The sequence below is a fragment of the Mauremys mutica genome, chromosome 20, assembly GCF_020497125.1.
Source record: "Mauremys mutica isolate MM-2020 ecotype Southern chromosome 20, ASM2049712v1, whole genome shotgun sequence".
Classification (NCBI taxonomy): Eukaryota; Metazoa; Chordata; order Testudines; family Geoemydidae; genus Mauremys; species Mauremys mutica.
Window position 1 is genome coordinate 20438797 of NC_059091.1, and position 12327 is coordinate 20451123.

Sequence of the window (12327 nt, forward strand, 5' to 3'; positions counted from 1 at the left end):
TGTGCCCCCAAGTCCTCACTGCTGGGGGCTCAAGCTGTGGGAACGAAGGTGTCAGCTCCATGGCCACAGCCTGAGAACCACTGGCTCAGCCAGCAAGGAGCACTCCAGGGCTAGAGACAGAGGCCAGGGCCCGGCCTGGGGATCCATAGGGAGGAAGGGGGGAAACCAGACTGGGGTTTGGTGCCCGGGAACCACTCTGTGCCGCAGGTCCGCCCAGAGGATTCCGGGGGCCCGGGGTCTTCGGCGGCGGGGGGCCCCTTCCGTTCCGGGACCCGCCGCCGAAGTGCCCCGAAGACCCGCGGCGGGGCCCCCCGCCGCCAAATTACCGCCGAAGCGGGACCCGCCGCTGAAGTGCAGCCCGGTCTTCGGCGGTAATTCGGCGGGGGGGGGTCCCCGCCGCGGGTCTTCGGGGCACTTCGGCGGCGGGTCCCGGAACGGAAGGGGCCCCCCGCCGCCGAAGACCGGGCTGCGCTTCGGCGGCGGGTCCCGCTTCCCCCCCGCCCCAGCCCCAGCCTCTTACCCCCGGCTCCCTCCTCACCCGGAGTCTCAGCGCCTCGCCGGAACAGCCGCAGCGTGTGGCCGGCGGGGCCTGAGCTCCGTCCCACTCAGAGCCGCGTGGTGAGGTGGCAGGGCTGGGAGCTCCAGGCCGAGAGGAGGGAGCTGAGCTCAGCCCCGCCCCCTCACCACGCGGCTCTGAGCGGGGCGGGGCTCAGGGGCCCCGGCGGAGACTCGGCGCTTGATGCGCTGAGGCTCCAGGAGAGGGGCGGAGGCGGGAGCCTCCGCTGTTCTCTTGGGGGCCCCTGTGGAGCCCGGGGCCCGGGGCAAATTGCCCCCTTTGCCCCCCCCTCTGGGCGGCCCTGCTGTGCCGTGGTTTGGACCCTGGGTGTTGCCATCCCCAGGATGGTACCTTGTGTGGCTGCCCCGGTGACTGTATCACAGTGCACGTCCATTGTCTCCTCGTGAGCTCTCAGCGTGAAGACCTCACTGTGCTGGCTGCAGTTCCCTCTGACGAGCTGCGTCTGGATAGCTGTGGGGGGTGGGGGTGAGGAATGACAGAGCCCCTCACTGTTAAACCACTTCCCTGGGAATCTGTCCATTCTGGGCCAGATCCACCCCCTCCCACTCTGTTTGGAGCCTGGGGGCTTCAGGGCTCGTTTGCACTGTGGAAGGGGTAAGTTTCGTGCCTCCACGAGTTCCATTGATCAACCCCCCCCATATCCCCTCCCCCCATTCTGGCTCTGTCTCCCTGGGGATGCTGAGTCCCTAGCAGGGGGAATAGTGGGAGTAGGGGGAGGCACCTGAGAAGTTACCGAGTACTGAAATAGAGAGGGGGGAAAATGCATATAAAATACAAATTGGCTCATTCCCAAAATTATACAAAAGAAAAACATAATAGTAATAGGGACACTCTCATTCCAAGTGTCCTTTGTAGCTGAGTCCCAAAGCTACCCCTAATCTCCACGAAATGGAGCAGCTGCTACCTGCCTATGAAGGCAACTGCATCCCAGCATCCAGCGCTCCATCAGATGGAGGCAGGTCTTAGTGGTGAAATGCCAAATATTGCATTTAAACCCTTCTTGGGCATTGCTGTTGCTCCTGGGGGCACTGGCGGGGCTGGGATATATTTCCTGGTGCAGGGGCCGTGCTGTTCTGTGTCTGTACTGAACACAGGCTCACATCACAATGGTATTTAGGCTCTAACTTCCAGTGGATTTGGGGCACAGTGTGTAACCCCGTATCTCAAGGCAGCCAGCAGGTGGCACTGAGAGCCACACGTCCCCCCTCACCCAGAGACTCTGTCGTCACGTTCTGTGTTGTCCTCTCCGGAGACCGGAGCGTAGTGGCCAGCGCAGCCAGTTCCACGCTCTGCAGCAGGACCGTCACGGCCGACCCCACCTCCCAATTGTCTCCGCCATCCCAGAGGGAGGTGCTGTTCAGGAGAGCGTTGAAACGGAGAGTCACGTTCTGGGGACAGGAAAGGAAAAGCCCTGGGAGCGAAGAGTCCGGGGGTTCAGGGGCCATGTCCCATGTGTTTCCAGGGGGCATCAGGCATCACAACTTCTCCAAGTTCAGGGGGCTGCAGTGCTCTGAGGGGGAGCCCTTTACAAAGGGGGTCACTGAGGCTGGCTCGGGGCCCCGCTGGGACCTGAAGCCTATTGGGGCTACAACCTTTTGTCCTTCCTTCTTCACTCCTGCTCCCCCATCCCCCATCCCTCCATTACAGATGCCAGGGAACAACATTGTCACAAGCCCACGGCTTCCTAGGCTGTCTCTATGCTGCATCTGGCAGCTGCTCAGAAATGTCTGGCAGGGCAGGGATAGAGCCCAGATCCTGCTGCCTGAAAAACCCAGGTCACTGACAGATGAGCTGAGGAAGAATCCCATTAACTGTTAGCAGTATAGCGCCTCTGATTAACAAGAACAGTTCTGAAAAGTATAGGGTGCATGTGAGTGGACATACTAGAGGGCATGTGCACACAGATACAGACAAACACCACTAGAGGGAGCAGCAAAGAATCCTGTGGCACCTTATAGACTAACTGTTAGTCTATAAGGTGCCACAGGATTCTTTGCTGCTTCTACAGAACCAGACTAACACGGCTACCCCTCTGATACTTGACCACTAGAGGGTGCGCCCCCCCTCCCCATAGCAGGGGAGGGCACAGATCTTGTCTGAAGAGTATCTACATGTTTCCCTCCCCCACAGTGATACCCCGACCTGGCACAGCAGCACACAGGGCTCTGGGGCACACACAGGGGCCCTACTCTGCAGTGCACGTACAACGGACAAAGCCTCTCACCTCCAGTGATAACGCCACACTCCTGTCTCCGCATATGGACATCAAAATGTTTAAGGTCGAATTAAAGAAAAAGCAGAAACTGCTGCTTCCGCTGCACCGCTTTCCCTGCAGAGAGACCCAGGGCAGAGGGTGAGTTTTGCAGGCGCTGAAGGGCGACCGACATTGGTGTTTGCCTTATGCAGGGCCTGATCCTGACACCTCTCACTGAGTGAATAAAGCTTTTATACCCGACGTGTCCAGGACATGTACGATGGTGCTGTTGCCACAGCGAGAGGTTCATGTGGAGAAAGGGAACAGTTTCTAGTAACAGCTGGAATACAACAAGGTTTGGGACTAAGCCCCTTTTTGTTCATGTCGGTGCTCGATGCATTGAAAGAAAGCAGCCAGAGTGTGGCTCCCTGGCACCTGCCTTTTGTAGATAATGTAGTGCTCGTGGGGGAGAGGAAAGAGGAAGTGAAAGAAGATGCAGAGAGACATGAAGGGGCATATTGGAAATAAATGGCATGAAAATCAGCAGAAGAAATCAGAGTACATGGTCTGTAGATTCAATGCTCTCCTGCAGGAAGACGATGGGTGTGTAAGTCTGGGGACCAGCCACTAACAAAACTACAAAAGTTTTAGAAGGTTTGATAACAATTTGCAAACCCCTAGAAGATAATAAGGTGATAAGTAACAGTCAGCATGGATTTGTCGTCAACAAATCCTGTCAAATCAACCTGATAGCTTTCTTTGGCAGAGTAACAACCCTTGTGGATGGGGGGAAGTGGTAGACATGATATATCTTGACTTTATTAAGGCTTTTGATATTTTCTCATGTGACATCAGAAACACACTAGGGAAATACAACCTATATGCAGCCATAACTAGTTGGAAAACCATTCCCAGGGAGTAGTTATCAGTAGTTGACAGTCAAACTGGAAGGGCATATTGAGTGGGGTCCCACAGTGATCATTTCTGGGTCTGGTTCGGTTCAATATCTTCATCAATGATTTAGATAATGGCATACAGAGTACATTTATAAAGTGAGCGGATGATACCAAGCTCGGAGGGGTTGCAAGTTCTTTGGAGTATATTATTAAAATTCAGACTGGAGAAATGGTCTGAAGTAAATAGGATGAAATTCAATAAGGACAAATGCAAAGTTCTCTATTTAGGAAGGAACAATCAATTGCACATATACAAAATGGGAAATGAAGTCCTAGGAATGAGTACTGTGGAAATGGATCTGGGGTTCATAGTGGACCACATGCTAAATATAAGTCAACAGTGTAATGCAGTTGCAAAAAAGGTGAACCTCATTCTGGGATGTATTAGCAGGAGTGTTGAAAGCAAGACACGAGAAGTTATTCTTCCGCTCTATGTGCTCTGCTTAGGCCTAAACTGGAGTATTGTGTTCAGTTTTGGTGCCTAATTTCAGGAAGGATGTGGACAAATTGGAGCAAGTCCAGAGAAGAGTGACATAAATCATTAACAGTCTGGAAAATATGAGTTAGGAGGCAAGATTGAAAAATTGGATTTGTTTAGTCTGGAAAAGACAAGACTGAGAAGGGACATAACAGTTTTCAAGTAGATAAAAGGTTGTTACAAGGAGGAAGGAGAAGAATTGTTCTCCTTAACTCTGACAATAGGACCAGAAACAATGGGTTTAAATTGCAGCAAGGGCGGATAAACACCTGTCAGGGATGGTCTAGATAATACTTAATCCTGCCTTGAGTACAGAGAACTGGACTAGATGGCCTCTCAACGTCCTTTCCAGTCCTATGATTCTATGACAGTACAGGAAAACAATGAACTCAACAACAAAATAAGCCAACTGGGAAAGGCATGGAGTAAAAGGACAGAAATGAGGGAGTGCTCTGCAATAGGAGAACGCCTATCTAACAGCAAAGTAAGATCTAGAAGACAGTGGTCAGGCCTGCACTTTTGTATGGCTCTGAAAGCCAGGACTGAGGAAGAGCCAGGAGCTATTCTTGAAGACAGAGGAAGTGAAAATGTTAAGATGGTTGCTTAGAGTTACAAGGACGGATCATGTTTGAAATGAGTGAATTAAGGCAAGAGTGAAAGTAGGACCAATGATAGAGACGCTGAGGGAACCAGGCTCAGATGGTGTGGGCGTGTGACAAGAAGGTCAGAAGAACAAACAGGAAACAAGGTGCTAAATGTAGATGCAGAAGATAAGAGGATTGGGAGACTCCAGACTAGATGGGTGGCTGTCATACAAAAGGATTTGATGAGCTCTGGAGTTTCTAAGGAACTGCTTCAAGACAAACTGGAATGGAGAAAGACTTGAAGAGCTGATTGCAAGTAGATGGGACCGGCCTAGAAGGATGAGGAGGATCAAATTCCAGTGATGAACGGAACAAACACAGAATTGCCCTGATCTTGGATGGGGTTTACAGGGGTCACCGTAATACCAACGGCAAAGGTTTTTGTCTGGGAATTTCCATGTTGGTGGTACAAAACACAGGGCAAAATCCCCAACAAATGAATGATGGGTTCAAACGTACCTGCAGAGAGAAATTCCTGCACATCTCTCTGATTCCCTCAAACTCAGCGCTGGAGTTAATGCTGGGGACTTGGAGCCGTGGGAAGAGAGGAGCAGACGTTAGAGTTTTCATATAAGATTTTCATATCAACTCACTCCTGCTTGGGGGAAAATCCCCTTCTCTTCCCAGTCCCGCTGGCTTCTCTCTGTCCACATGCCAGTCCTGCCCTGCCAATAGTTTAACATGCGGCTGCTACAAAACTCCCTCCCTTCCTCTCTGTCTCGATCTCCCCTCCATTTACACTCTGCTTTGCCTGCCCCTCCTGATCCTGTCCCCTGCTTTCCCCCCTCCACTCCATTCTGCCACCCTCCAGCTGTTCTGAGTATGTCCCAAGGTGACCAGATGAGTTTGCAGGCATTCCTCCTACAGACACAGGGATGTTGGCAGCCCCAAGTCTGTACTTCAGCACTCGAGGGCACCCTGAGTGTGAGGGCAGGGGGAGGAGCTGGGTGCCCCCTGCCTGCCTCCAAGACTTCTTGATGTGTTTCCATCTTCTCTGAAAAGAGACCTGCTAGGTACAGACTCCTCTGCTTGCTTGGAGAACCCACCTTTACACGTGGTTTGATTCCGGACCCAGCTCCCGGTGGAAGGCATTTGGCCGGCTGGGCAGGCACACTGGTAACTCCCATCGGTGTTGTTGCACTGGGCTCCTGGGCCACAGATGTCAGGGGATCTGAGACATTCATTAACATCTGGAAAGGGAAATCAGAGAGGCCCCACTGAGAAGTTGTTTTGAATCTCTCACCATGGAAGTATTGTCAGCAGGGTTTTGAACCTGGAACTTCCAGCACCACAGTGGGGTGTATGTTAAAGGAATAATCCATTGCCAGGGAGCTGTAATAAGTTGTTATTCTCTTGATAGACCAGACACTGGAGTGGGACATCAGTCCCCTTCCCAAGATGAGCCCTGTGCCTGGTTACTCTCCATCTCAGGACTTTGCTATCCTAGATACTTCCCAATGGACGCCATTATATCTCTCAGCTAGTCTAGCAACACAGGAGAAACTCCAGCCTTCCTGTGATTTCTAGGTCAGCCTGGGGAGACTCCTCCTGTGACTGGCTGCTTTCTTGAATTCCCCACCTCCTGGGGAATTGCAGCCAATCAGGGCTGCTGTAGGAGACGGGCAAACTCTTCTTTGGACCGGAGAGATTCTGGACAGGGGAGGAGGCAGAGCGAGCAGCTCAAAGCATCTCTGCTCTCCTCCCTCCTCACCGGACAGTCTCTACATGAAAGAATAAATGGACACAAACTGTACATCAGGAATGGTAACCTAGAAAAGCCAGTAGGAGAACACTTCGATCTGCCTGGATATTCTTTTACAGATTTAAAAGTAGGCATAGTTAAGTGAAGACACAAAGGGGAGAGGGATAGCTCAGTGGTTTGAGCATTGGCCTGCTAAACCCAGGGGTGTGAGATCAATCCTGGAGGTGGCCACTTAGGGATCTGGGGCAAAAATCAGTACTTGGTCCTGCTAGTGAAGGCAGGGGGCTGGAGTCAGTGACCTTTTAAGGTCCCTTCCAGTTCTAGGAGATTGGTATATCTCCAATTATTATTATTATTAAAATTAAACTTCAGAAACAGACTTAAAAGAGACATTTATCCACTGAAACAGTCTAATGGTCAGCCAGTGAACGAGCAGGCTTAGATCAGCATGCAGAGCTGTTCTGCTGATGCCCCGTGGCATTCAGATGAGCAGTGGCCTATCAGTCCCCATCCCTGGGGACAGATAAGTAATGTTCCTTCCTGAGGAAGTAGGGGCAGGGCCCCGGAAGAAAGCTACGCTCTCCCTGATATTTATCCATAACGCTTTTGCTTCTCACAGAAATACTTGTGGCTAAAATCCCCTTCACCTGGACATCAGCAAACAAGTCAATCAGCGGGGAGAGTCCAGAGCACTCATGGATCCTTCCCTTGGGCCATGTTCCAAAGGGCTGCACACACATGGCCATAAAGACCTTCTAGTCTAAATGGACAAGAGGTGGGAGAGAAAACTGAGACACAGAATTGCCCAAGGACACTCAGCAGTAACAGAGCTGGGAATAGCCCCCAGTCTCCTGAGTCCCAGTCCCATACCCCACCCACTAGACCTCTCTCTTTCGGCTTGTTTCTTCCATAGAAGGCCAAGAATGTGTCTCCCCTGCCTCACCATGCAGACTGTACCCTCTGCTTCCCCTCACTGAGAGGAGCTTTATGTCTCCATGGCTCATGGCCGGGAGTGCATCAGGGCTGGAAAAAATCCTTTTTTCCTTTGGCAGGAAACTCAACTTTTGCTCCATTGTTAAACCTCTTGGAAGGCAACGGGCCTACGCCATGCCTGTGAGGGGGCTTGTATGTGCAGCCTGGTACAATGACTAGCTAATGGAGTTACTCCCTTAGCTCCAGCAGCTGAGCTGTATCCTTTCAGCAAACATGTCCTGGGTTTGATTTCTGCTAATGACCCAAGCTGATTTCTTCGTGATGCTGGTTCCTTTGTGGTGCCAGCTGCTTCCCCTGCCTTAGCAGCGGCTGAGGGTTCGGTTAATGGGGTTCCAGAAGTTAATGGGCTTTTTGAGCCCAAGCTGTATTGAAGGTTGATCCAACAGAGAGTCCTCGGCTCTGTCTCAGCCCAGTTTGCTTTGCAAAGACCTGACCTTCCCCCACCTCAAAGCTCTGCTACGAAAGAGCATCTTGGGCTCTGATTGCAGCTGCAGATTTGGGGGAATGTTACAGCTTCTAATGACATCCCCAATGCCCTATGCTCCTGCCTTGGTGGAATTAAGCAGCCTGGCAAGAGACATGGCGACCTTCAGTCCCTGGGCTCAGTTTCCAATTTGTAAGACAGGCTGGGAGTCAGAACAGACACTTTGCCCAGGTGTGGCGCAGAGAAAGAGCGAGACCTCAGGCAACGTGGTTAGTTTCCCCATCCAGGCATACGGGTTAGTTTCAGAGATCCTGGGTCAGCTCAGTGGCGGTGCATTAACAGCATCGCCAATGCCAAGCAATCAAGAAAAGCCCCAAACTGTGAGCCAGGCTGCAAAAACGTCACGAGATTGGTTTAAAAATCAAGAGATTTGTCTCTGGTTTGGGAACTGTCAGTTCTGTCAGCATAAAGTTTGGCAGTTTTTCCTCCACCACGAGGGCCATGTACTAATTTTGATTTTAGCCAAAGGCAGAATCACATGACTCCGGGAGGTGGGGCTTTAAGGCAGCGCCACATGGTAGGAACACTGCAGATGAAGGGCCATAATCCATTTAATGTGAATGTAAAATCTTAACTACAGTTTCTGTTAAGAACTTTCCATATAGGCCCAGATGAGGGCTAGCTAACAAAAAACAATACATGGCTAAGAGAAATCTAGGGTAAACAGAGAACCTTGTGTGTTTCAAGTCAGTGAGAGGAGTCAGCATGACTCCAGATGGTGAGCTGTAACTGGGTGTCCTTATCGCAAGTTATAGACACACGAAGCACTGAGAAGGGCCTCCAAGTTAACTCGGTGGTACAGGTGCCAGAATAGTGTTCAGGGAGAGGCCTAACATGATTGATGTGAGTAATGACACCCTCCCCTCCCAGATGTATGCCAATCCCACAGGGCCGCCCAGAGGATTCAGGGGGCCTGGGGCAAAGCAATTTTGGGGGCCCCTTCCATAAAAAAAAATTTCAATACTATAGAATACTGTATTCTCTTGGGGGCCCCTGCAGGGCCTGGGGCAAATTCCCCCCGTCCCCGGGGCAGCCCTGCAATCCCAGTTCACAAAAGTGCAAGGGTAAAACTATAAACAATTGTTATTGTTAGATACTAGTTACTGCTTTTTTGCTTTAAATCTCCAGGAATGTACCTGCTGGTCAACAGGGAGAGCTGCTACCTCATCCCCCTGGATCCCAAAATTAGGATTTCACCTATAGACTTTAATAGAAATAGTTTAAGAATAATTACCTGTGTGTTAGCAATATGTTAACTTGAACCATGGGAGGCGCCGTTATGTAATCTTTTAGACCATTGGTTTATTGTGCTTATCTTGTCTTGCTGCTAGAACATATCCAGGGGCTTGGGAAACCCGTCTCCCTCGCTTCTCTCCGCCCAATGAGCACCCTATATAATCTATTGTAATCAATTGTTCTGCAGTGTCTCTGAGTCTAATAAGCGAAGTGACACTCCACCGGCACGGTGCGTAATAAACTCCTGTGCTTGACTCTACATGGTGTCCATTTCTGATCCTTCAGCAGACAAGTCAGAAACATCATGCCTTTGCCATGGCTGTTTCCAGCTCCCATTGTACCTGGGCAGATCTCAGACGTATCCTTTTGACCCCTCCTAAATCCCTAACTGCATTTACACATGTAACGTCAATGTCTGCAAGGAGAGAGAAAGCGCTAGGTCAGGCTGATCTAGGAGCTGGACCTTGGGCACTGGGGTGATGCTGCTGGGGGATAATCCAGGCGTCCGACATGCACCGTGCTCTGGGCAGATGCAGGGCCGCCCAAACGATTCAGGGGGCCTGGGGTCTTTGGCAGCGGGGGCCCCCTGCCGCTGAATAGCCGCTGAAGACCCGGCACTGCGGCGGGGGGTCCTTCCGCCCCGGGACCCGCCACTGTGGGTTTTCGGGGCACTTCGGCAGCGAGTCCTGCAGCGTAAGGACCCCCCTGCCGCGGGTCTTCCGGGCACTTCAGTGGTGGGTCCCGGGGCGAAAGGACCCCCCCGCTCCCGAATTGTTGTGGAAGAAGCTCCAGGGACCCGGGACCCAAGAGTTTTCCGGGGCCCCCGGAGCAAGTGAAGGATCCCGCTCCAGGGGCCTTGAAAAACTCTCATGGGGAAATTGCCCCACTTGCCCCCCCTGCCTCCCGGCGGCCCTGGGCAGACGGGGCTGGTTAGATCCAGGAGTTCAGTGACTGGGCCAGCGAACGGGAGCAAGTGGCTATTGTCCAGAATGAGCCGGTCCAGCTGGAGAGGGAAAAGCAGCCCTGCCGGGACACGCGCCTGCTGCTTGCTAAAGCTCCCAAGCGGATCTGGCAATGCCCAGTGCCGTGATATCAGTGCAGACGGCAATGCCTGAATGAGCCGCCCACCCCTGGAGGGGCAGGGGCGGCTCCAGACACCAGCACGCCAAGCGCGTGCTTGGGGCGGCAAGCCACTGGGGGCGCTCTGCCGGTCGCCGCGAGGGCGGTAGGCAGGCTGCCTTCGGCGGCATGCCTGCAGAGGGTCCGCTGGTCCCGCAGCTTCGGCGGACCTCCCACAGGCACCGGCGGACCTCCCACAGGCGTGCCGCTGAAGGCAGCCTGCCTGCCGTGCTTGGGGCAGCAAAATGCCTAGAGCCGCCCCTGTGGAGGGGACAAGTGGGGAGCTGCTTTGGAGGAAGGGGATAGAGACTAACATGAAGGCTGGTCTAATGCCTGGATATCAGTCAATGGGGTGACCTCCTCTGCACCCCACGACCTGCCCTGGGCTCCCCCTTGCACACAGGACAGTGCAGAACCAGAGGGGTTCAGAGACAGGCAATGAGAATGATCAGGGGCCTGGAAAAACCCTCTACGGAGAGAGATTTGTTGGGATATTTTAGGGTTAAGTATCACAATAAGCTGCTAATGTGCTGACATGGCATTAGGGGGCACAGGCATACGTAGGCAGTATTTCTTTGTTTAATAAATAAGTTGCCATATTTTCCCCTCCCTGTTGCTTGTAAGAATTGATAAGGATGCAGCTACGGGAGAAATGTAGTTGTCAAATAAATGCCCTTTGTGTGAAAGAAGGATAAAAAATGTTATCTTCCCCTCCCTTCCTTTTCCAGCTATATAAACAAGCCCTGGCTCATGGCCCCTTCCTCCCTCCCCTGAGAATTGCTGATAGGAAAATTAATGGCAACAGATTGTTGTGAATAAATTTACTTTCATGATAAAAATTCCTGTATAACATGCGTAATGCTGTGAACAATGGAGAGGGGTGGGCGTACTCACTGTATGAGTTTCTGTTACTTAATAACGACTTTCGGGGTGTTGTAACGGGTGTAGATGTTTACATACTAACAAATAAAAAGATGTAACTAATCCAGTGCTTACTCAACAATTGGGTTGAGGGGAACAAGTATTGCAATAAAGAAGCCTGTACTCATATCCACCTCTGGGTCAACCTGCTCCTTTTTCTTCTAACAAGATTGAAAAGACTGGGACTGTCACCTTAGAGTTGAATGTAAGAGGGGACGTTTTAAGAGTCTGTAAATGCCTGACGGGGATAAAGAAGGGAGACGGGGAGCTTCTGTTCTCCCCACCTCACAACACGAGAGCAAGGGCCAGTCAGGGCAGTGAGAAAAGGGGAAATTCGGAACGGAGCCAAGAAAAGGCTGTTTCATGCAATGTGCGATTAGCCTGTGGAACTCTCCACCACAGGAGTCACTGAGGCCAAGAATCTAGCAAAATTCAAGGAGCGACTGGATGTTCCTACGCATGAGAACAACCAGAGTGATCATAGTTAAAGGGCACAAACATTTGGGAAGAGAGAGAATACGTCCTGCTGTGGGGCTTCAGCCCAGCTGAGTATTAGAAACCAGGAAGTGAGGGCAGACTATCCCTTGGCTGCCACTGCAGGGCTCTTCCACCATCCTCTGCAGCATCTGGCTTTGGCCCGTTGGAGCCGGGATACCAGACTGAGCTGGGTGATGGGACCTATGTGACTGGGCCCTAGGCTGCTCTGGCAGGGGAACGGCCACTGGAGAATCCCCCACCCTGCAAAAGGGGCCACCTCAGCTGGTGTGGAGCTGCTGTAGGGGTCCTGCACCCACCCTGCTCCTAGCCCCTGATGTAGAGGCTGAGGTTGGGGTGCCCAGAACTGCAGCTATTTCCTGCCCCCCCAGGACCAAAAGCGGGAAGATTCAGGGTGTCATCATGGTGCCCTGTACTTCAGCTATTCCCTGCCCCCAGGACCTATGGGGGAGGATCGGGGGCATGGCTGGAGCACACTGTGCTGTGGCTATTCTCTCCTCACCAGGGCCCATAGGGGGCAGAGCGCAC

General features: G+C 52.1%; 1 protein-coding gene across 6 annotated transcripts in view; it reads right to left on the reverse strand.

Moving 5' to 3' along the window:
* The window catches only part of LOC123353430 (adhesion G protein-coupled receptor E3-like), an 83309-nt gene that overhangs the window by 44365 nt on the left and 26617 nt on the right, over window positions 1–12327 (reverse strand). For all 6 annotated transcript variants that reach the window (XM_044994501.1, XM_044994500.1, XR_006574500.1 and 3 more), the window contains 5 exons: window positions 5896–6039; window positions 5309–5376; window positions 2802–2906; window positions 1788–1965; window positions 908–1027 (listed from right to left, as the gene is read on the reverse strand). In XM_044994501.1, coding sequence (XP_044850436.1) covers window positions 908–1027; window positions 1788–1965; window positions 2802–2906; window positions 5309–5376; window positions 5896–6039 — 615 coding nt within the window. The remainder of the gene's footprint in view (window positions 1–907; window positions 1028–1787; window positions 1966–2801; window positions 2907–5308; window positions 5377–5895; window positions 6040–12327) is intronic.